Source organism: Parus major, chromosome 1, assembly GCF_001522545.3.
Source record: "Parus major isolate Abel chromosome 1, Parus_major1.1, whole genome shotgun sequence".
NCBI classification, from domain to species: Eukaryota; Metazoa; Chordata; class Aves; order Passeriformes; family Paridae; genus Parus; species Parus major.
Window position 1 is genome coordinate 56,243,389 of NC_031768.1, and position 22,758 is coordinate 56,266,146.

At 35.3% G+C, this 22,758-nt stretch overlaps 1 protein-coding gene across 5 annotated transcripts in view; it reads right to left on the minus strand.

The window, feature by feature from the left end:
* Positions 1-22,758, minus strand: part of PCDH17 (protocadherin 17) — an 88,164-nt gene that overhangs the window by 14,779 nt on the left and 50,627 nt on the right. For 2 of the 5 annotated variants that reach the window (XM_015641746.3, XM_033514449.1), the window contains exon 4: positions 11,986-12,069. The exons of the other annotated variants lie outside the window; for them this stretch is intronic. In XM_015641746.3, the coding sequence (XP_015497232.1) occupies positions 11,986-12,069 (84 nt within the window). The remainder of the gene's footprint in view (positions 1-11,985; positions 12,070-22,758) is intronic. 5 annotated transcript variants of the gene reach the window in all.

A 22,758-nucleotide genomic window follows, 5' to 3' on the forward strand; every position in this document is an offset into this window, starting at 1 on the left:
ACTTACTGAAGATACCTTCAGAATATTCATATCTTCTTTTTCCCAGATCCTTCATCAAGAACTCTAAGTTACAGATCACCTTCTTATATTTCAAGGATTGAGAAGATTATAGATATTAATACCATTAATACAGAAAAATCTCTCCTACTAGTTACTTTTATGTGCAGCAGTTCAGCTGCTCAACTGAGACTCACCTTTTTACTTGTCAGCTTTTCATTTGTTATAGCTTCAATTTCTGAATTGATGTCAGAATACTTTTATGCGAAAAAAGATAGCTTTAAGAAAAATTGTCAATTTGGGGATCTATTTCCAAAGATGTTGTCACTATGTGTTCTTTGTTTTCACTAATATCTTCACTTTTTAAGCCCGGTAACTATTGGAAGCTATTTTTCTGGTGTCTAGCAACCTCTAATCTGAGCCATGTTCTTATAAAACATGTATTTTAGTCTTGGAGATAGACTTAAAAGCTAATTAAAAATATCACCGCCAAGTAAGATGCAGTCAGGGTAATTTCTGTTAGCTGTGCCCTCAGCTTACTTATCTGAACACCCTACAAAGGAAATCAGCAGTGAGACATTAGATAAGTTAAACACTGCTCTGGTAAAGCAAGTAAAAGATGCAGCTGCTAAATTTAAAGCTGTGGAAGGATTCAGAATAAGCCAGTTAGCATCAATCTATTGACATCCTTTAAGAAAATCTTTACTCTGTAGAGATGATGAAGATACTACACCCCTAGAAATGGGGAAGACATGGTATAAAATGCAGTAAAACCTATCCTAGATATGGATCATTGTCAACTTTCAGAGGGTATTTAAAGCAATCTTTTAATTTACTGGAACTTATCACTATAATATTTACTTGATTTATGGTTCCATGTATGCTTTAAAGCATGACTTGATTTTAATGGGTACCCCTCCTTGCAGGCTTTTTTTTTTTTTTTTTGTATTGGAAAAAAAAGGCAAGAGACCTGTACAGCTCTTATTAGCTTGAATTCTGGATATCACAGATAATGGAAAGCAGAGAAATCTGAGCCCAAATATCTACTGCTTGGTTCTTCAAAAACAGCCTCTGGGTTTCCTAATAAAAATGTAGCTTTGCTTTGTTTTTCTTTAAGAAGAGGAATTGCTTTAATTCCCAAGGAGACAAAAATAAAGCACCATATCTAAAAGTAAGGCTCAGCCTGACCTTGAACAAATTCTGTAAGGAATTAAGGTAAGAAAAATTTGGCTTATGGGAAAAAATAATCAAACTTTTCATTGTTGGTTTTTGTCTACCTGTTACACAGGTGCCTGTGCTCATGCATGGTATGTATACCACTTCTCAGGTACCTAAGAAACAGTCTAGCAGGGCTCTAAACTTATTTGTAAGCTCTCAAGCGACTCTCTGCAGTTCCAGCTGAAGATGGATACAAGGCAGCTAATTTGCTACCACCAAGGGAAAATGTTATAACATAAAAACACTCCCTCCCTTAGCTTCAAAACTGTCGAGTGCCTAGGGAGCCTGACTATTTGTAGAGCTGATACTATGCATATGCTTCCTCTGTAACTGTTACATGCATACATCTGGCATCTGTCTCTGTGTTAAACAGACTTAATTGTCCACAGTATTACTCTGCAGAAACCCTCTCACCTAGATGGGTAATGTGAAAGAAATAAATGAAAGGATTGATACAAATTTTTTTGTGGCATTGTCTTTGCATTATTGGCAATATATGCACTGAACTCTGTACTACGGCGATAATAAAAATATTTTAGCTGTGCCTTCTGTGTAACTTTAGGTAGAGATTATGTTCTTGTCTTAGCATGACATTTGAACATTGTACAGTTTTTAATCAACTGGGGTTGATTAAAAAACTGTAAAAAAGCTGTAAAAAGCTGGAACTCTTTTTTTTTTTCTATTTATTCTTATTTTATTTTTTTTCCTTTATTGGTTGTTTATGATCACTCTTTTATCCACATCAGACTTTAGAGAATTTAGTCATTTGCTAGACATAACTGGACTCATTCTGAAGATATGGCATTTCTTTTTATTTTAGGTGTGACTAGGGGAACTCTACATGTTAGTACATTATTCAGAGCACTGTTGCCAGCAGAGCCAAGACTCAGGCAAAGCACTTGTTTTCAGATTTCAATATATTTTTAAAAGATCAAAGAGCATGGAAAATCTTGTTCTTTGGTTAGACAGACCATGCAGAACAGTAATACTCTGAAAGATGGAGGTAGCTGCATAGAACTAATACTAAATTGAAGGCTTTTTGAAGTCACTTTAACCTGTGTGTCAATGTTCATCTCAAAATCCCCCACCAAAGTAAAAGAAAATGTTTTTAATTGAGAACACACACAGATATGAGTCCTTCCTGCAAAATAAGAGGGGAAAAAACAAACAAACAAAAAAAGTTGCTGGTTTGACATCAGAAATTAGTCATGGTAGCAAAGATGAAATATCCTCAAGGTGCTTTTTCAACTAAGATTTATTTCTTTGAGACTATAATAAATAATAAAAAATTCTTTAAGACTATAAAGCATAGACTTTCCTAATGCAACTGTATCTTCCCAAGCCTATTTACAACTCAGAGTAAATCTATTCCTACAGCTGAGATCTTCTGAAGAGTCTGATTTCCTCCAAGCTTAGGGAGTAGGAAGATAGGCCATAGGTTTTTCACTGCTCCTGTTGAAGATTTATTATCATGCAACGGGGAAGCCAATCAGAGAGAGCTTCCATTTAAACTCCTATTTGAGGGAGAGTTCTTGTCAGTCAAGGGACTGAATAAAAACCCACAGGATGTAGATTCAGATGATGAATATTAGTTTCATCACTGACATAGTGGCAGCTATAAAACATTAATTTCATTCAAGAAACAGAGAAAGTCACGTAATCTGTGACAATTGAAATTAGGCTAGAATTCTTATGTCATCTCTGGAGACAATGGAGAGGGATGGATTCAGAGCCATTTAGAAAGCCACTAAAAAGCTCCAGACCTAGGACACTTCATAGGTAGGTACCTATCTTCATATGCATGGAGTTGAGGTCCTGAAGTTGTCTATGTCTACAAGCTAGGGATACATATGAATTGGTCTGCCTTTTCCTATAAGCTGAGTTAAGCTTTCCAGCACTCAGAAAACTGTGTGTTTTGAGTCTAAGAGCCCAATATTTCCTAAACTAGATGGAATTGAGGTGTGTAACTAAGTAACATGAGTCCCCTTTTCCACAATGTGCTCTTTATGCATATTGTCCTACCATGGCAAACTAATACTAAGTGATAACTAAGTGATACCATGCACATAAAACTTCTGGGAAATCCACAGAATATTTATCAGCTCAAGTTTCATAGTATTTTCCCACTGAGCTATATTCAGGAAAAAGGAAGCAAATTTCCCTCTTCCCTTATACTGTGCTAGCATGCTTATAACAAGCTACTCCTATTTTTTTTCAGAATTAAGACTTGTGACAAATTGCTGCACTTTGAATGCCTGAAGGAACACATTGGGATCTGATGTTCTTCATTGAGGAAAATTGTAGCTGATCCAGACCCCTCTTGCAGCTGCAGCACTGATTCCAAGTTCATATCAGAAGCATAGCAGGGAGTGACTTTGCTGATGTATAGATTCTTCCACAATTACAAAAACAAGACATTTGATGTGGCATGAAGTGCCTTTTTATTTTATTTTTATTACAGAAATCTAGCAAGAGAAATCCAGATCAGATGACCAACTCTACTTTGTCTCCAGACAAATAGAGCAAGCCAGCATGTTGCCAACTTAACCAGAACATCATCCTGTCTCCTGAAGGAATCTGGGGGCAAAGCCAAATATTCTGTCCAGACATACCTTGCTTTTTGCAGCCCAGGCTCTGCTGGCTCACAGATCTAGCTGAAACCTAAACACAGCAGAGTACTGGACACCTTGAAAATCTATTGATATAGAGCAGCTTATTTGGAATTCCCACCAGACACTGATTCCATTCTCAGATATCTGATCTCAAGATTTTTATTTTAATGGCTGAGCAGGACTGAGCCCTTTCATTCATTAAATCTGTTGCTTTCAAAATCAGCCTAACTATTCCTTCTTTAAATAAATTCTCAGTTAAAATTTGGCATGTGCTTTTTCATTCAACAGCATTAAGATGGTGTTTGTCAGAGCCAGACTACGATGATAAACAACTATCAACTTTGTTCATAAAATACCAGTCACAGCTCTCTGAAAAGCTGATACACTTATTTAGCAGTTAATTTTTCTTTAAACATAATCAAGTAGAAAACCAATTATGGTAATCCTGTAAGTGGATCTATATTATCAAATGATCTCCTGAATTTTTACCACAGCTAGATTTAGGGACTGCAGTCTATTGGTCTTCTTGATATACAAATAAATTCAATTCCAGCTTGGTGTTACAAACTGTCTTGAACGAGTTAATTTGCAGTTCATTGCACCTGAACTCCAAGAGGTTTTTCAGGGCCCTTTAGTGGACAGAGAAGTAAGGCTCATATTCACAAGATACATTGGGACAGAATATGCCAGGCTAGATATTTTCAGGTTTAGACCGTATTTTTTTTTTTTTGGTAGCTAAGGTCTATTAAAAAGCAAATATTTATATTAAAAAAAAATAAAAGTAAAACTAGTATGGGAAAATAAAGGGAAATTCTTTGTTAGGCTAAACACTCTTAATAAAAAGAAGGTCTTATGTAAGTCTGATTTTCAAGACAAAAAAACAAAAGATAAAAAATAATATATTAAATTTAAATGTTTATGTAAACCATCTTCCCTAAAGTTTCCTATGACTAATTCATTAGAAATTAATTTGTTTGAAATCTTTCTTTGAAAAAAATCATATCTAAAGTACTATATTTATTTTGCTTACTGTGAAAATGTGTTTCATAAAACAATCAGCAAATGTTGTTCTGGAATGTAATTGCCTATTAGATTTCAAAGAGGAAATCAAAGAGGGGTAAAAATACAGGATAAAACATTTCACACAGAGAGGCATATGTATATTTCAGTCACTTTTTATTTTCTGATTTTGGAGAGGAAAGTAAAGCATTTTCTATAAGCTTTCAGTGTCCCAGTTAGCCTGCTCTAACTGTGATGACAACATGCATTTTTGATGACATGGATGAATACATCTAAAATTCAAGTCTTCCTTCTAGCAAAACTGCAATCCGGTACAGAAGGTCAATGACAATCTGCCTTTTAGGGCCAAGTGCTTGTGAGTAGTAAAGCAGCATTTTCTTGTTAGGAATTTTCTCTCTGCTCTGCTATCTGATTTCTGCAGGGACATGCATCTATTTACCACACTAAATCCTGTTGTTACCTTTTGCATATAACATATTCTTTATTCATTTACTAGAAGTAGACAAACAGAACTGGCTTTTTTTCTTTTTTTGTTAGCAGTCTCTAAAGACACAGCCAATGCAGATCTAGCTAATCCCCTCCTACTTATTGTTGAGCAATCAGTTTCTGCCAATAGGATTTGGAAATCCCAAAAGACAATGTTTAAAGGGGAGGGTTAAACTCAGCTTGTGTAATGCCATTCCCTGTTCGTAGGATAAGTCATCATATTCAAGGAATCTGTTCCATGGAGGGACCTAAAGCTGCCAATCAAAATAAATTAAACTAGATGGACAGCCATCTGAGTGAATGAGATCTCTGCCATGATCTGAAGCAACTTCATTAATGGTGAGAAGCTATGTTGGTAGAGACAGCTCTTTTAATCTTCTCCAAAAGGACCTCATATTCCTTGCAGAAAGTTGCGTTTGGGAGGTCTAGAGTTAAGCTCCCTGAGAAGCAAGGATATTAAGAGAAACCTGCTGGGGTACTTGATTTAACATTAAAGTGAATTTATCAGCTACTCCCAACTTTTTGAGAGACTAATTGAATTATCAAAGGCTGCAATGGGGAATGTAAAGCCTTCTGAGAACAGATTTGTAATATAGATAAAATCCTTAACTCATGCCTTGTGATTATCTTAAAATGTAGAAACAGCCTGGGTGCTAAAACACACCTGAATTTAAGATTTCTTTTGCCTGTCTAAAGCCTTTCTCTACTCACTGAAATTATGGGAAAAGTCAAGTGTTTGGGACAGGAAAAAAGACAAAATTATTTTAAAACATCTAAAACATTCAGGCGTGCTTTGTGGTCACAGTAAGCTCCATCAAATTTGTTACCCTAGGAACCAGGGTAAATTCCATCAAATTTGTTGCTCATAAAACTTATATTTACAGCATAAATTTTAATATTTCCATTTTTAAAGGCTTTCTGAAAGAATATACAACTTTCCTCGTTTTCAGTGAGACCACACCTGACTAAAATCAAAGATGAATGCATCATCTGCATGAACTAGGGCATATAATAGTGAGGGAAAAGCTGCTAATAAGCCTAGACAATAATTTCATCTGTGAAAGTTCAACTTTGAATAAAATTTTGCAAGATAATTATCTGAATTTTTTTTTTTTTTTTTCTAATTTGTCACTTTCATATATGTATTGGTGTGGAATTGCGGAATAGATCCTGGCAAAAAAGACTAGTGGATTGGGAGTGTCTGAGTCTGAAAGGGTTAAGGACCAAAGGCAATTTTTTGTATGCCACTGACATTTTGCAAGAGATCACTTTCATATAAATAAACAGTAATGTTCACAAGGATGTTGTTGGATTCTTATCACAAAGGCAAAACTTTTTCTACAATATCTACATTGTCATATGCTTCCTGAGGAATATATGAAATGTATTTAATTACCCTACTGACAATTATAAAAATACTTATAAAGGTAGAAAAAAAGCCATGTTAAAATTGAAAGTATGAATAAAGCTTTCAAGGCTTGCATGGCTGAACAAAAGATGTAAGACTAATTTTGCACCTGTTAACCTCCTATGCTGCAATCAAGTGCAGTTACAACAACCTGGAGGAAATCACTGCATGAAGAGGTGAAAAGAGGTGATTGTAAGAAGTGTGAATACAATTCTATATCCATAATAAATTCATTTCAGAGTGCAAGGATATCTGTTAAAATGCCTTCTCTTACCAGCAGCTTTAGAGATATTTGAGAAAAAGCAGGCAAAGAATCACAGAAAGAGGATAATGTAATAAGATTCTATAAGGCATCAGAAAGAACATATACTGAAATCTTATTCTATGATAAAAGTGTATTCTGTCCCATGAATACAGCTGGTGATAATTGTGAATAATTAGTAATTAGACAAAGAAACAACAGCTTATCTCTTATGCACAAAGCAAAATATCTGTAGCAGTCTCAACACATGCTGTGTTGTTATCATTGCCCCTTTTATAGAGACCTTTATTTATTTTTTATTTATCTCCCTTTGTATTTATCTCCTTTTAAGGGAGACCCTTTTATTTATCTCCCTCTTATGGAGACCTCCTAAAGGAGTGCAGAATCCATCATTCAGTAAAGTGGGCCTGGGACCAGATCAGGAGAAGCTGAAGTGCTATTAAGTATCCCTAATTTATTCCTCTAAATAGAAATGTTCTGTTTTTATGAGAAGGGAAAGAGAGAGACAACAGCCCCTGCATTCAGTTAATGTATATTCTTTCAATATATGCAAATCAAATGTTTTTTCAGCCTTCCAAGAGCCTCAGAAGTAAGTTTGCTTGTCCCTTATTTTTGGAGAGCCAGTTCACTGCCAATTACAGATTTCACAGAATATTCTAAGTAGGAAGGAGCCCACAAGGATCTTCAACTCTTGAGTGAATGGCCTGTACATTGATTGAATCCAAAATCTTTGCATTATTAGCACCATGCTCTGACCAACTGAGAAAATCTTAGTGGCCCACATCTTTTCACTTTCCATGTGTCACCAAAGGAAAATTAAACTTTTTAAAAATTTTGAATATTTTTTGCAAGGCTGGATGGAGCTTTGAGCAACCTGGCCTAGTGGAAGTTTTCTCTGCCTATGGCAGGGATGTTGAAAGCAGATGGATCTTTAAGGTCTCTTCCAGCACAAGCTTTTCTATGATTCCCTGATTCTATAATCTTTGTCCCACTAATATTCCTATTCCTATTCTGCATTCTGTCTGCCTTGAGATGTTCCAAGGGGCTGTTTGTCGCCCTGTGCTTGCTTCTGCTGACTAGACTGGTTTCTGTTGCACTGTCTACAAAAATAACTTGGTTACAATAACACATAGTGCCATGAGCAGTGGAACTAATTAAAGCTTCTTTTCTGAAAATTTTTGTATTGACTAACATGTCTCGGAAGCCACAGTCTGCTTGAAGCTTTCTAAGCAACTGAGGCATTGTTAATGACTCTCTTCAGTCAAGTCTTCAGCATCTAATAATCTGTGACATCAGTTTTCCACTGATACTGAACACTTACATAGTCCATTACAGCTGTCTATATCCACAAAATTTGTGGAAACTTACTTTTGAGTCCTGCATCCTGGGATAGATACTGGATCAGAAGTTATGGGTAATCAGGGAAATGTGCAGACATGGAATGTAATTTCATACATTTATTACTAAAAACCTCTGAAAATATATCTAGAAAAAATTGAGTTATTCTTTTCATAACTGTTGTTGAAAGACTGATTTTCCTACATAGGATTTCTTTTTTCCCTTGAATATCTGAAACAGACTTAGGAGATCATTAATGGTACCATAAACCACTTACTGGCCAAGTTTTTCAAATATGGCTTTCTAAGCAAATCAATGTAAAATATGTTTAAATGACAGCTCACGGAGAAGCAGATTATCCTAATTATCCTGAAGAAACTCACTAGTTATCAGACTATCCTGAAAAAATTCCCTAAAGTGTCCAGGTTGACTCTGACACTGAATTGACTCAGACACTTCCATTTGATGTGCAGTACTGCTCTGTGCTGTTCACAGGTACGCACATTTACACCTTTACAAGGAATGTCAGAGGGACATAGGCACCAGATTCTGATCCTTCCTCCAAGGAAGGTGTCCATGTGTGAGACAGGTGACCAACTTCCCACTCTAACATACAGAGTACTACTTAAGAGAATCAACATCATGTGCATGCTAATGTGGATATTTACAGTTGACCTAAATCCCTAATTAGGTGTATGAATATGGATCAAATTGGCACTCCAAATATCTAAATGTAGATTTTGGTTACCATCTTTTGGCAGAAATACTTGAAAACACTTGGTTCCCTACCCTAAATAAAGTCTTCTGTAACAAGACACAGCAAATAATTTTGTCAGTGATTATGAGCAGAGCTGCAGAAGTGGCATCCAATTGGTTTCTTTTTGTTTCTGTGTTAGGGAAAGTCCTATTTTGATTAATCACTCTTGCTATAAAAATGTGCTATTTTTTCACAGCAGTTTTCAAGAAAGTTGTCTTGAAATTTCTTGGAAGACACGCTCCAGCATGCTGTGCCCAGCTGTGTCACATCACGTAGAACACACACAATTAATGAAAACCATGTCATCCTACACTAGTCAGGAAAGGACTAATTTAATTCACTTAAAAATTTCTATCCCTTCCATAAGAAAAAAGTATCACCTAGTGCTACTTTAAAAAATCAAGCAGATTAGCTTCTGTACTCACACTTGGAGCAAAGGACATGAAAGAAGTTTCAAGAGATAACAGGACAAATATTAACCACAAGAGGCCAACATATTTCTATTAGAGCAAAACATAAATATTAGGGAGAAACAAAAAACAAAACCTGAAGAAATACTCCTACTAAGAAGCATCCATCCAGTGTGAACTATATTTCAGACCTCCAGGATACAATAAATATCATTTATTGGATACAATTTTAATCAAATCAGCATCCAAGATCACATAAGGAAGGTAAATTTATTAATATAAATTATCAGGCCAACAGTCTTTAAACCTAGCAAGCTTAAGCATGTAATTTTATACATGAGTAGAAAAAAATCTTAAGATGGAGAATTTGTCAAAGGAGAAATAGAAAGAGTTCAAAGCACAAGCAAAAATTTACAAGTATGTCATAATATGTGTTGGCAAGCATGCAGCAAAGGGAATGTGGGGTATATACCTTCTTTGACTAAAGGCAACATCCTATTAAAACCAAAATAAAATCAAAAAGGAGTCTGTGATCATAAAAATTATATCATCTGCTTCATAAAACATTTTAAACTAAACTTTTAGTTTATTTAAATGGTGCTGGTTAAGCTCAGCTGTGTTATGTATGGTTTGTTTGATTGTTTTGGATTTTTCTCCCCAACTGATATAAAACAAAAGTAGAAAATAAAATGTTATTTGTCTAATAAGTTCTACACAATACTGCATTTCAGCACATTTTAACTTGGAAATTGTTTTACCAACATTGGTTGTCATAAATAGCAAAATTACATGTCTGTAATTGCTTCTACAATCTCAAGTAAAGAATTAATTCTTCTTGGTGGGAAAAAAAAGTAGTGAATTTTAAGAGATGTCTAGAAGTGGACTCCAGCTAAGGTCTAACTGCAGTTCTTCCACACATCCAGAATTTTAGTCAAAAGGAGGTGAGCTGACATGAATGCAGCAGGACTTTTTATCCTATGCACATATAGAGGATCTCCTTTAGGGGATAAATTTGGATATCTGGGATGATGAACAGGAGAAATACTTTCTGAAAAGTATGTTTGCTTTAATGAACTATAAGCTATTGCCAAATATGTAAAAGAAATATATCATTAAAAACTACTTTATTTATATTTTATTCTTCAGTCTTTTGTTTCTCACTTGATCTTCTGGTTTTTTTTCTGCCAAGGTTTCTCTTATTCTGTTCCTTCTGCAAAATGTGTAATGTTCTATCAATGCTATTTAGAGAGCTGGCATATGGTTTTCTGAAGTCACCACAATTTTATTTTTTAATTGAAAAAAAATATCCAGAACTAAAAATAAACCATAGAATTAATCTCCAGATCTGAACAAAAACCTGAATGGTTATCACCTTTGGTTTAGTTTGAGTGTTTTAATGAATTCTGGGGGCTTCCCTCAACAAGTACAGATTTAATAAACTCATAATTGCATACTGACTGCAGCTACATGACACCAAATGAGAGTCAGTCACATTCACTCACATAAGGAAAAAGCAGTAATGCCTTTTCAAGCTTTATGGTTTTGGTCAGGTACAGAATTTCTCCCAGCACAAACTGGCAGGTTGTAAATGAAAAACTTTCTCATTCTCAGCTGAAATTTGTGTCTTTCTGTAAAGTAGGTAATAAGACAAAATATTTCATGCTTTAGCAAAAACTGCCTTTACAATAAATTTAGACTAGGTAGTAATGAGCTATATTGTTCAGGGTTTAATCTGCTCTTTAAAAAAGTGGGAAGTCATTCTTCTGCCCTGCTCTCAGGTATTAAGTCCGTACATCTTTTATGTTGACAGTTCAGCTTCAGGCTATAAAATAGAAGAACCTGTTCTACATCCACTATTTAAAACAAGAGCAGAAAAACTAAACCTCCATCAATCTGCTGTCTTTGTTTTATGGCTTATCTGTGGCAAAAAATGAATCATAGCTGATTTGTTCTGATTCTACAGACAGATCCATCAACCTACCAGTCAGTAGCTGTGAACCATGCATTCCTGCAGAGATTGGTGCTAATGGTGTAGCTGGGATTTTAAACATAATATAACATCAAACTACTGCTATTTACTTGCAATCTGTAATAAGAATCTATTTAGAGAAGGTACATGCACACAGCACACCCAAAGTAATATGGGTTCACACAGTCTTTTTTTACACATCTTTACTTCTTTCAAATAGCATGCTTTCTTTATCTTTTTCTATCAGGAACAAAACAAAGACAGTGATATCATTCTGAACAGGTTTTTTATGTCCAAATCCTTTAAATGCAAAAAATAATACAAATATGCAGTTTCTTCATCAAATTATTTGCAAGGTCTTCAAAAAATAACTGTCTATAAAGCTCTGATATGTGATTTTTTTTTAAGCTCCAACTTTTTAAAAAACAAACCCTACACATCTTTATAATCTCACATGTATACTTTGGATCACAAGAGAAGACAGCTAACAGATGAAGTATTTGCTCACCTGAAAGAAGCAGATCAACAGACTGAAGTCTACTTGTGATGGTATGTAGGGTGAGGATAGCAAAGGAAAGCAAAGTCGGGAATGCTTGAAAAATAAAATATTTTTAGTTAACAAGAAGAAAATTAAACTTTGGAGAAAGGATTCATTTCACATCTGAATCCCTCTTCCAAAATGGTTTCTGATTTTGTCTTAATCCTGTGAATAGCCATGTCTGAAAACGTGTGTTAGCAGTTGCAATAAAGCACACGTTTAGTCAAGGGCCACTACAGAGTGTATTCACGAATAACTCTCACTCAGGTAAATAATCAGGGTAGAACAGACAATACAGTGTAGCAGTGATGCAAATGATTTAGTGTAGTGCCTACACGTAGTTTCAGCCCCCTTTTTTAGATAGCTCTATCTAGAAACTTCTTAATGCATTCAGACCCAGTGCTGGAAAATATCAACTAAGTAGAGGAAAAAAAAATTGAGACATTCTTAAAATATTATAGTTTTGTTGGCTTTAAAACATGACACAAGTGTGAGAAACATAGAAAAGACAGAAGTATAGTTTGATGGCATTTATTCTGTAAAGATTGTGAAAAAATGTATCTTGTATGGATTATCTGGATATTTGCAAAGGATAAAAAAAGCAGCTAATTACATAAGCTATCAACAACTTCCCATGAAAAGAGCTTATAGGGTTTCTGACCTGATATGATATTAATTTAATCTAATTTATGAAACTGCTTGAGGAAACATTCAACTGCTTTCTTGAAAGACTGACTTGGGGATTATTGGAGCTGTATAATTGTTCAACTGATCAGACTTAAAAAGAAACATTTTGTTTTACATTAATCTTGCAGAAATGGGCAATGAATTTGAGAAATAGATTGCTGTCTAAAAGTCTTGCCAAAAAATGTCTAGCTGTGAGCAACCACAACTATTTTTTTCTAGCAGTCTCATTTTCTTATTTTCAATCTTTATTCAACATCTGTTTTCTCCCCTCCCCTGTAACATAATTATGCAGAAATCCAGCATAAAACAGGTTGAGCAGTTAATAACAGGCAGCTTAAACATTTTTTTATTCCCATTGATGCACTGCAGATGTTTCCTTTTTTTTTTTTTTTTTCCTTTGGCTTCTCATCTAATTTGTATACATTTCTATCCTGATCTTGAATATGCTCTCATAACATATGGAAGCACCTGAAAGTAAGTCTGGAAAATGCACATGTTTATAAGGCTCTAACTGGATATGTAGCACACTTAGCAGGAAAGCAGAGTTTGTCTAGATGAAGTTGAAGGAATTTGACTGAGATCCGTAGTCTGCCACAAAAGAAAGACTTTCAGACCTTTTAAAGATATTCTGTATAAAGATTTGTAGTCTTTCTATGTACATGTCTATGTATATGTATTCTTTTTCCAAGATAAATTCACTTTGCTTTTCATTTGACATAAACTTATCTCAAAAGTAGTCATGGCTCCATGATAAATATTCCTCATTTTACAAACAGTTCATTTCAGTAATTAGAACTTGACATTTAGACTAAAAGAGATGGAAAAATCCTACACTGCCAGATATTCAAAACATCCACTAAAACATAAGGGTTCCTTCTTACAGAGGAACAGGTACAAAATGCTGGTTTTCCCCTTAATTTCCAAAGGATATTCTTATTATGATAAATAAAGGATTCTAATTCATCTGGAATAAAAATATTCAAATAAGTTGAGGATTGACATGTCCCATAACCAAGAGTTATTGCAGTGAGGGTAACTTTGAAAAAAGTACTAAAATTCTAGGAAATATTCAGTTCATACAAAGAAAAAAAAAAGAAGATACAAATTACAAAATACTATGCAGAAATATAATGGATTTCATTTTATGTGGTACATGTAAAAAAACCACAGTGAATGTATTTGAATGTACAACCTATTGTAATTAGAGGATTCTGTCTTCAGATTCACATATATACTGTAATTGGAATTACTCCTTCAATGCTGAATGAGTTTATATGAGATGAATCTTAGCAAACCTGGTAAGGGTAAAAGTTTTCCCTATGGGTTTAATAATCTGTAACTGCTCCTGTTTGAAAACTGAGGACTGGAAAACTTGGGGGTTTTATTCACATTGTCACTGATTTAGTTCTATATTCTTGGTATGGCAGAAAACTATTGTATGTTTTCCATATATTCTGGGTGCTTGTGCAAAAATGTTGATTTTAACATTTTTCAGCCTATCTGCTGCATGAATTTTTTACATTTATTTGCACTCCATATTTAATGCATTATATACAATATGGATGAGATACTACCCTTTGTTACTGAGACACCACATAATCTGATGTCTGCTGCTGAAAGAAAAATATTTTCTTTCATTTTTCTCACAAGACATGATGAATTGTTAAAAATTAGCACAGAAGACACATGTAAATTCCTAGTTTAGCTATGAAACATTTTTTTTTAAGAGGGTCACAAATCTGCAGCTTCTAAACTTTTTATTTTAAAGTAAAAGAGAAATTCTGCCACTGAATAATGACATGTCTAGTAAAGTAAGTTTGAGAAAGATGAATAAAAGCATATTTCTTAACTGAATATGCATTTTAAATAAATCTGAAACATTAGTATCTTTTTTGAGGGGCAAAATTAGATTTAGGAAAGTTATGGATTATGAAATTATTCATTTTTCTTTTGTTTCTCTGGAAGATGGTTAGTTTATCTCCAAAGCAGAAAGTTAACAATCATTTTCAACTTAAAAAGAAACACCAAAGAACAAAAGACCAAACCCAGAAAAAAAAAAACCACAACCAAAGCCAAGCTCCAATTTCAAATGCCCCTTTTTCAAAAGGTAAGGAAAAGCATTTGATATTTTTTAACAGCTTTCTAATGCTAGAAGCTGCTTTAATAATGAAAGATTACATGGATAGCTTTTGTAATGTGCCCAGTCAAGTTAGCCATAAATATGTGCATACAAAACAGAAAAAATCTTTTGTAATGCAAAATATTACTTTGCGAAAAAATATTATTTTCATGAAGGAGTTCTTCGGTATACTTGAAAGGCCTATCTTGATAGTTGCACTTTTAAATTATCGAAGTTGCAGAAAACTCTTGTTGTTCCACATCGTCCTTACCTGCCCCCAGAAAAGGAATCAAAGCAGAAGAGGAAGACTGGAAGCAGAAGTATGTGGGAAGAAACTGAAAGACATCCTGCATCCGGTATATCCTGAAATTACCCTCAAAATCTGCTTAGAACTACCTGCCGTGGAGGGTGTTGCAATTTACAGTGCCCTCCTGCATGCCTAGAAAATTAGGATTCCTGGAATTAATCCATCCAGACTGCAATTTAATGAAGCTTATTAGATTAATTGGAGGGAGGGGAGGGAAGAAAAGTGAGAAAGAGAAAATAAAAAAAACAAAACAAACACATAACAGCATCTTCAATACAAACACAAAGAGCTCTTTTATGTGGGATTGAACAGGCTACGCTATGGTTTATGGTAGAGTTTTTCTGCACACCATACCTGAAGGGAGCCTACAAGAGAGATGGAGACACTATTTACAAAAGCATGTAATGACAGGACAAGGAGGAATTTCTTCAAACGGAAAGAGAGTAGCTGTAGATTAGATATTAGGAAGGAAATGGTCACTGTGAGGGTGGTGAGGTAGCGGCACAGATTACCCAGAGAAGCTGTGGATACCCCAAATCTGGAAGTGCTCAAGGATAGGCTGGATGGGGCTCTGAGCAAACTAGTTTAGTTTAGTGGCAGATGTTGCTGCCCATGGCAGAGAAGTTGAAAGTTTTATAATTTTCAAGAGCCAAACTAAACCATCCTAAATCATTCTATGATATTATGAAAAGTATATTTTTTACAGGTTTAATTTGTCTGTTCTTTTCTTTCCCTTCTCTTTCAATACACAGAATTCAAGATCTTTTTTCCTAGTATTCACCAACAACAGATTTTGTAATTGCTGTTAAGTAATGTTTCATGTACAACTCTAAAAATATAGTTAATACATATACACAAGATCACTGCAAGGTTCTACCAAGATGTGCTAGCTCTCAGAATAATGTCTTCCTGTCTTTGTGGAGAGAATTTTTCCTGACTTTAAAATATGCTTTTTAAAAAGTTGAAAAGCCTCAGTTAGGGTTTGCTGATATTTCATTTAAATCGTTTTCAATATTTGTGTTCTTCTGTGTATTCTGATAATTCTCTTCCTCCTCATGAGAGCTGATTTTTTTTCTTACCTCCAGATTTCACCACTTTAAAGTTTTCTGACGTTGTTGTCAAAGTTCACAAGAAAAAAGTTTTATCTGGTATCTGCTGCTTGAATCTCTAGTCTTGTAAATATAACATTCTGCACAAAGCTGCTTTTACAATGTTAATATTATAAAATATGTATTTCTGTACAGAACAAGCTGTTCTGGTATGGTAATTTAGATATTAGTGCCTATTTATAGATCTTTTAATAGATAATAAAAAAATAATTAATTGATACATTGTTCATAATTGAGTCATGCAAGGTATGTGTCTACCAAAGGCCTCAAACTTCAATATAGCTATTCACAAAAAAAAAAAATAAAGAAATTTATCCCTAAGAAAATGTTAATTCAAAAAAATCTGAATTATGCCCTTTGCAGCTCAGGAAGACAAACAGTGTCTAGAAGGTGGCTGGTTCCAATCCTAACAGGAATAGACATTCAAATAAGTAAGCTCTCTTTACTTTGAAAAATGAGTATTCAAAAAATGCTGAGAATCACCAACTGTAATAAAACTGACATTCTCTATCCAGTCATCTAAATCCTGAGTAATCTCAGGAAGGTGTTAATTAATTAAAAAAAATATCTACACAAGTTTAATATTCTTGAAAACTCAGTCTGGACTTGGTCATGGACTAGACTTGGCAGTATACTGGGTATTGATCTAAAGAGAAAGATAAAACATTAATTATTCTATACTTCTCTACTTCTGTGTTGTTAAACCACGAGATCTGTCTAGCATCTTTGATCTAGAGAGAATGTGCTATACCTTTATGTCAGAAATGATCAACAGTGGTACCTAGGACCCACACTTACAGTGACCAGTATAATTATCAGTGTACCTTCAGGTCTTACCTAAATATCAGCATTAGATCATTGTCATGTATATTACCTGATAAAATTCACATTATATGGACCGAAAAGTGAACATTAGCCAACAGCTTTTTCTCTCTTTATCTCAGGAAAATGATGCTGCCTTCACCAGGGACGTACTTGGAAAGCACCAGCTTATGAAGGCATATTTACTAGTTCAGCAGAGCAAATGGTCCTAAAAGACTCACAAAGGTATTGTGAAACTCTCACAACTATATTCTAGTCTCCTGGGCTGAAATTCTACCAGTATAAAGAATAAAATAATCTGTGTTCTGGGAGGGCTACATTGCTTAGATATGTAAATTGAGAAGTTGGCCTTTTTATGTTCCCTACGTAGTCTGTGGAAAAAGAGAGGCTCTATCAGAGAGAATTTCAGTTTAAATTCTTAATATAGAGATTCAAATGCTATTTTAGTAAGCTTTTTTTTCTTTTTTTTTAAAATTTTTTATTTTTCCCCTTTGGCTACCAAAACTTAGGAACAAGAACCTTTAACCTCATGAATTTCAAAAAACCCAAATGAAATACATCAATACTGGGAGATGCATGGATTGAGAGCAGCCCTGCTGAGAAGGAGTCAGAGTTTCTGGTGGATGAAGAAATGGATATGATCCAACAATGTGCACTCATAGCTCAGAAAGCCAAAGGTATCCTGGGCTACATCCTGGTAGCCTGCTGCCAGCAGGACAAAGGAGAGGATTCTGTCCCACTACCCCACTCAAATGAGACCCCACCTGGAGTGCTGTGTCCAGCTCTGTTATTCTCAGCACAAGAAAGATGTGTTACAGAGGGTTTAGAGTTGATCCAAAAAAATAGTCAGGGAGCTAGAGCTCTTCTTCTGTGAGGACAGGCTGAGAGAGTTGGGTCTATTCAGCCTGGAAAACAGAAGGCTCTGGTGACACCTTACAGCAACCTATCAGTATTCATATGGGGTTTATAAGAGAGACGGAGAAAGACTTTTTACCAAGGCCTGTGGTGTCAGAACCACAGTTGAATGGTTTTAAACTGAAATATATGTTCAGATTAGATGTAAGGAAGAATTTTTTTCACAATGAGGGTGTTGAGTCCTGCTTTTGTTAGAGAGGTTAGACTGGATGATCTATAAACCTCCCCTCCTACCCACACCATTCAATGATTCTCTCACTACATATGTCACTTATCTTAACTTTTATGTTCCTTATTAGCATGAAGTTGTCACAAACAACAGCCTATACAGCCTTGGCTACAAAACTGTCTCAGCAAAGGAGAAAGTAGTAAACCCTTGCTCCAGTATTCAGTTCTCTGTATGACATGCCATAGTTCAACCAGAATTACAAATTTTAACTAGAATTGGACTCCTTTGGGACACAGGCTACCAAAAATGCATTAATTTAATGGTGCACTCAGCTGTTTTCTCCTTCTAGAGAAAAAATGAGAGAACTTAAGTCAAGAGCTTATTACACTGCTGGAAGGTACTCAGAGACTGCTGTGTTGAGTATCAACAGAATGAACAGAAATACCTAATACACAATAAAAGCTGTGTAGGAAAAGGTTGACTTTCAGGAAACAACCTGCTCTTTTCATGATAACTTGGCAGTATATGTGCAAGAAGTGTATATATATATATATATATACACACATATCAATGTGTGTGTGTGTGTATAATCCTTTTTTTCCTACTACAGAGCGATTATAGCAATCTCCTCTTTTGCTCTATGCCCATTTCACAAGAATGATTTCTTCAGAAATAGATGCATGCCTTTCACTTCCAAATTGAAAATATGGCTGAAAAGCCTGGATGCTTTTGAGTTACCACATTTTGCAAGAACAAACAAGAATACTAATCATGAGCATGAAATGGGTAACATGAAGAAAACTAGCAACAGACCATCCTGCTGGATGGCAGCACACTAGAATGAGCACAGCATGAAGATTATTATATAAAAGATAGAGTGAGGTGGATCACAGAGTGCAGTTATTGTTACACTTTTTTCTTGCTGGACTCTTGTTTTGAAGAGTAAATTTAAGAAGTAAACTGCAAAGAAAAAAACCCAAAACATTAAAAGAGGGTTAGGACAGGAAGGATTTGGGGCCATTAACCTTGACGGATCTGTCTTTGCCCTAAGAAGTCCTTGTGCTTTCATAACGTTAGACACCAGTGTTCATTTGGAGACAGATGAAAATACAACCACATTTCACTCATGGACTACTCATGTTTTGTTAAATGCACTTTGACATTGCTTTCCTGATGAGCCTTAAGAGAGAGCAATTATTCAAACTGAAAATACTACAGAATTTATTTTTTTTTTAACTCATGTCTTCCAGCAATTTAGGCTGTGTCCAAGGTTGATCATGTAATCACCTTCAAGTGTATCGCCCTAATCTACACTGAACTTCCATGAAGTTGCAAACTCAGACATCTTAAAAACGAAAATTACATTGCTGTAAACAAGGACAATACAGTATGCAAAATATTAACTGGAAATTAAAAAAAAAAATATTAGAGGTAATGTCTCTGATCAGAGGGGAGTGTCATGGTTTAACCCTGCATGGCAACTAAGCACCACTCAGCTTTGCTCACTCACTCCCCACTGCAGCAGGATGATGGAGAGAACTGGAAAAAAAAAAAAAAAGGGGAAAAACATGTGGGTTGAGATAAAAGCAGTTTAATGGGTCAGAAAATGAAAATAAATTGATGCATAATGCAACTTCTCACCACTCAATGACCAATGCCCAGCCAGCTCCCGAGCAGCAGCCCCTGGCCAGCTTTCCCCACAGTTTATATGCTGAGCATTGTGCCATACAATATGGAATGTCCCTATGGCCAGTTAGGGTCACTTGTCCTGGCTGTGCCCCTGTCCAGATCCTTGTATCCCTTCTGCCTTCTCCTTTGTGAGAACCTGAAAAGTCCTTGATTTTGGGTAAGCACGACTTAGCAAAAACTGAAAACATCAGTGTGTTATCAAACATTGTTCTCATACTAAAAACAAAACACAGCACTGCACCAGCTGTTAGGAAGATAATGAACTCTTTCCAAGCCAAAACCAGGATAAGGTGTCAAACTAATGGAATGAGGTTAGCCAGAAAAAAAAAAAAAAAAATAAGAAAGGTAAAACTGTGTAGGGAAAAGTGGTGAAAAGATTAAAAATACATACCTTATGCAAAGTGAGACAAAAGGTGATCAAAAGGAAAAATGCTAATTATAACATCAGACGTAGAAACAACATATCATAATTAAAAGGTAATTAGAGGAAAAGTCAAATAACAAGGTGAAATACTGTATGTGACTATCAGGAATGATTTAAAATACTGAATAAGAAAGATAGAAAAGGTAATACTGTAAGAAAAAGTTATGCAACAGTGAACCACATGAAACCAAGGGAATGTTAAAATGCTGGGGGATAAATGTAATGTCATGATTGGATCAAAGGATTGTGGTAAAAGTCACATCATAAATGTGAATAAGAATAATGATGAAGATAACTACAGATTTTTTTAAAAAAATATAAGTTAGGAACTAAGAACTGTTATGATGGAAACAAAATAAAAATCACAAAAAGAACAATTTGATCCACTTGGAAATACCACTAATATCTGTGCAATTTGAATAAATGTATACTTCCTAATACGTATTTTAGTGCCCATCAATAGCAGATAAAGTATTATGCAGAAATGCATGCATAATAATAACACAAGACTAAACCATTCAGCTCTATCACAAATAATAATTATCTGGGACACTAGAAGATCATGGCAAAAGCTAATCTAATAAGTCTTCCATTATCCTTTAATACTTTAAAACTGTGCCGTGAGCTAAACAGTTGTCAAAATTGAGTTCTGTTTACACCGAGCTGAGTATCAGTGAAACAGAGATCACTGCTGAGCTCTAATTACAAAAACAAATTGTTCTCTCTGTAATCGAGCTGCAGAGGTCTGCTTCTCCTTCTGCCCCTTCCTCACTCCCCCAACAGATTTTATGCTGATTGGAGACACAAAGATGGATGGAAGATCATATGTCATTTGTTGAGCAGATAGGAATTGTATGAGGGGGAACATAATACAGCCCTGCCAGATAACACTGATTAGCTGCTGTTTTGCAGGGATGAGGTCACAGAGAGCCCGGTGACTACTTTAAACTGGATATTGTATTTCATTTTAACTCAGCTAATGGCATACTCCCTTCTCTCAAAAGTGCAGTGGCTACCAGATAAGCACAGTCCCTTGGCTATCCTCCTTCTGAAGGGAAGTACAGACTGCAGAATTTATCCAGAGAGGCACAGGAAGTGTACTCTGCTCAAGTTCACATGGACTTCCACCCTCCATGATGTACATGTAAGAACTGCAGCTGTACACACTCCACCTTATGCAGACGTGAGCTAGCTAAGCATTTGTGGAAAGCTGACTAGTGTGCAAGTCAGCATCAGAGGACTGAGTTCAGATTTTATATAGTGAAGTTCTGCCCATATGAACATCCAACATGAATGGAAGTAGGAGAGCTCACTAATTATCATGTCTTCTAAGTTTTTATTCTTTCTTGCCGGGCAGAGTTAGGGTTCTATTTGTTTTGCTGCAACGAAGTCTTACATTCATAGGCAGTTTGATATCCAGCTCCCTGTTTCACAGCCCTCTTGTCAATAATTTCTCTGTCACAAGCACAGGTTACATAGTGTCTGGCACCAATACAGATTTTCATGTCTGAATAGAAAATGCTGATTGTGTACTAATAGCTATGGTTGCCTGTGCCACCACGTCTCTACGATATGTAATTCACTTGTTGAAAGAAATGCTATTACAATGCAACTAAATATAACACTGCTCCACAGCAGGTATCACTGTGGTGAGAATAGCCCATCGCAGTCAGATGGTAAAAATTTGTTTTACACAAGCCAGTCTCTGCTTGTTCACTGTCAGAGAAAATACATTTTGCATCATCACTTACGCTGTTTTCCTTATCTGGCATGATAGCTACAATCTATATTTCTCAGCTCTGTGCCCCAAGGACTGAAAGTACCAAAGTAGAGGGAAAGAAAATATGCTAAAAAAATGCAGTACCAACCCAACATCTCTTGAACAGAACTAGAGTCATCTTTGATTTCCAACATGCTCACAGCTCTTTCCAAGACAGATGCTAAATTACTACTTTAAAACACTGAAAGCCAGCAGGAGAAAGGCTCTTATTTTATGAATAACTGCTACCTAATACACACAGCCTAGCTCAGGAAAGAATACTGTTTCATTATGGCTAGTACTCAGTTTTGCATCTAGAACTCAATCAAAGGAAAGGTTACTGAGAAACTTTATTATGATGGCAAAGCGTACTATTCCTTTGAATGATGAATTACTAAAACAAAAACAAAAACCGAGAAAAAAGGCAATTAAATCTACTTAATTCAACATTCTACAAAACTCACCAGATCTAAAAATCTAAGGCTCATTTAAAGCAAATGGAGTGGGTCATTAACAGCTTATTGAAGATGTCAATCAACTGGAGATGTGGCAAGAATTTAAACACAAGTACTGGCAGTCCTCATGCCTGATTTGTTGGGTTTTTTTTCTGTTTTACTAAGGAGAAAATTTCCATCTTGCACCCTATTGGAACTAGAAATTCCTCCTAAAGTAGATTTGCATTTGTAATTCTTTCATAATGTATCTCTTCTAATACTATAGATGTTTAGAAACTTCATGCCTTA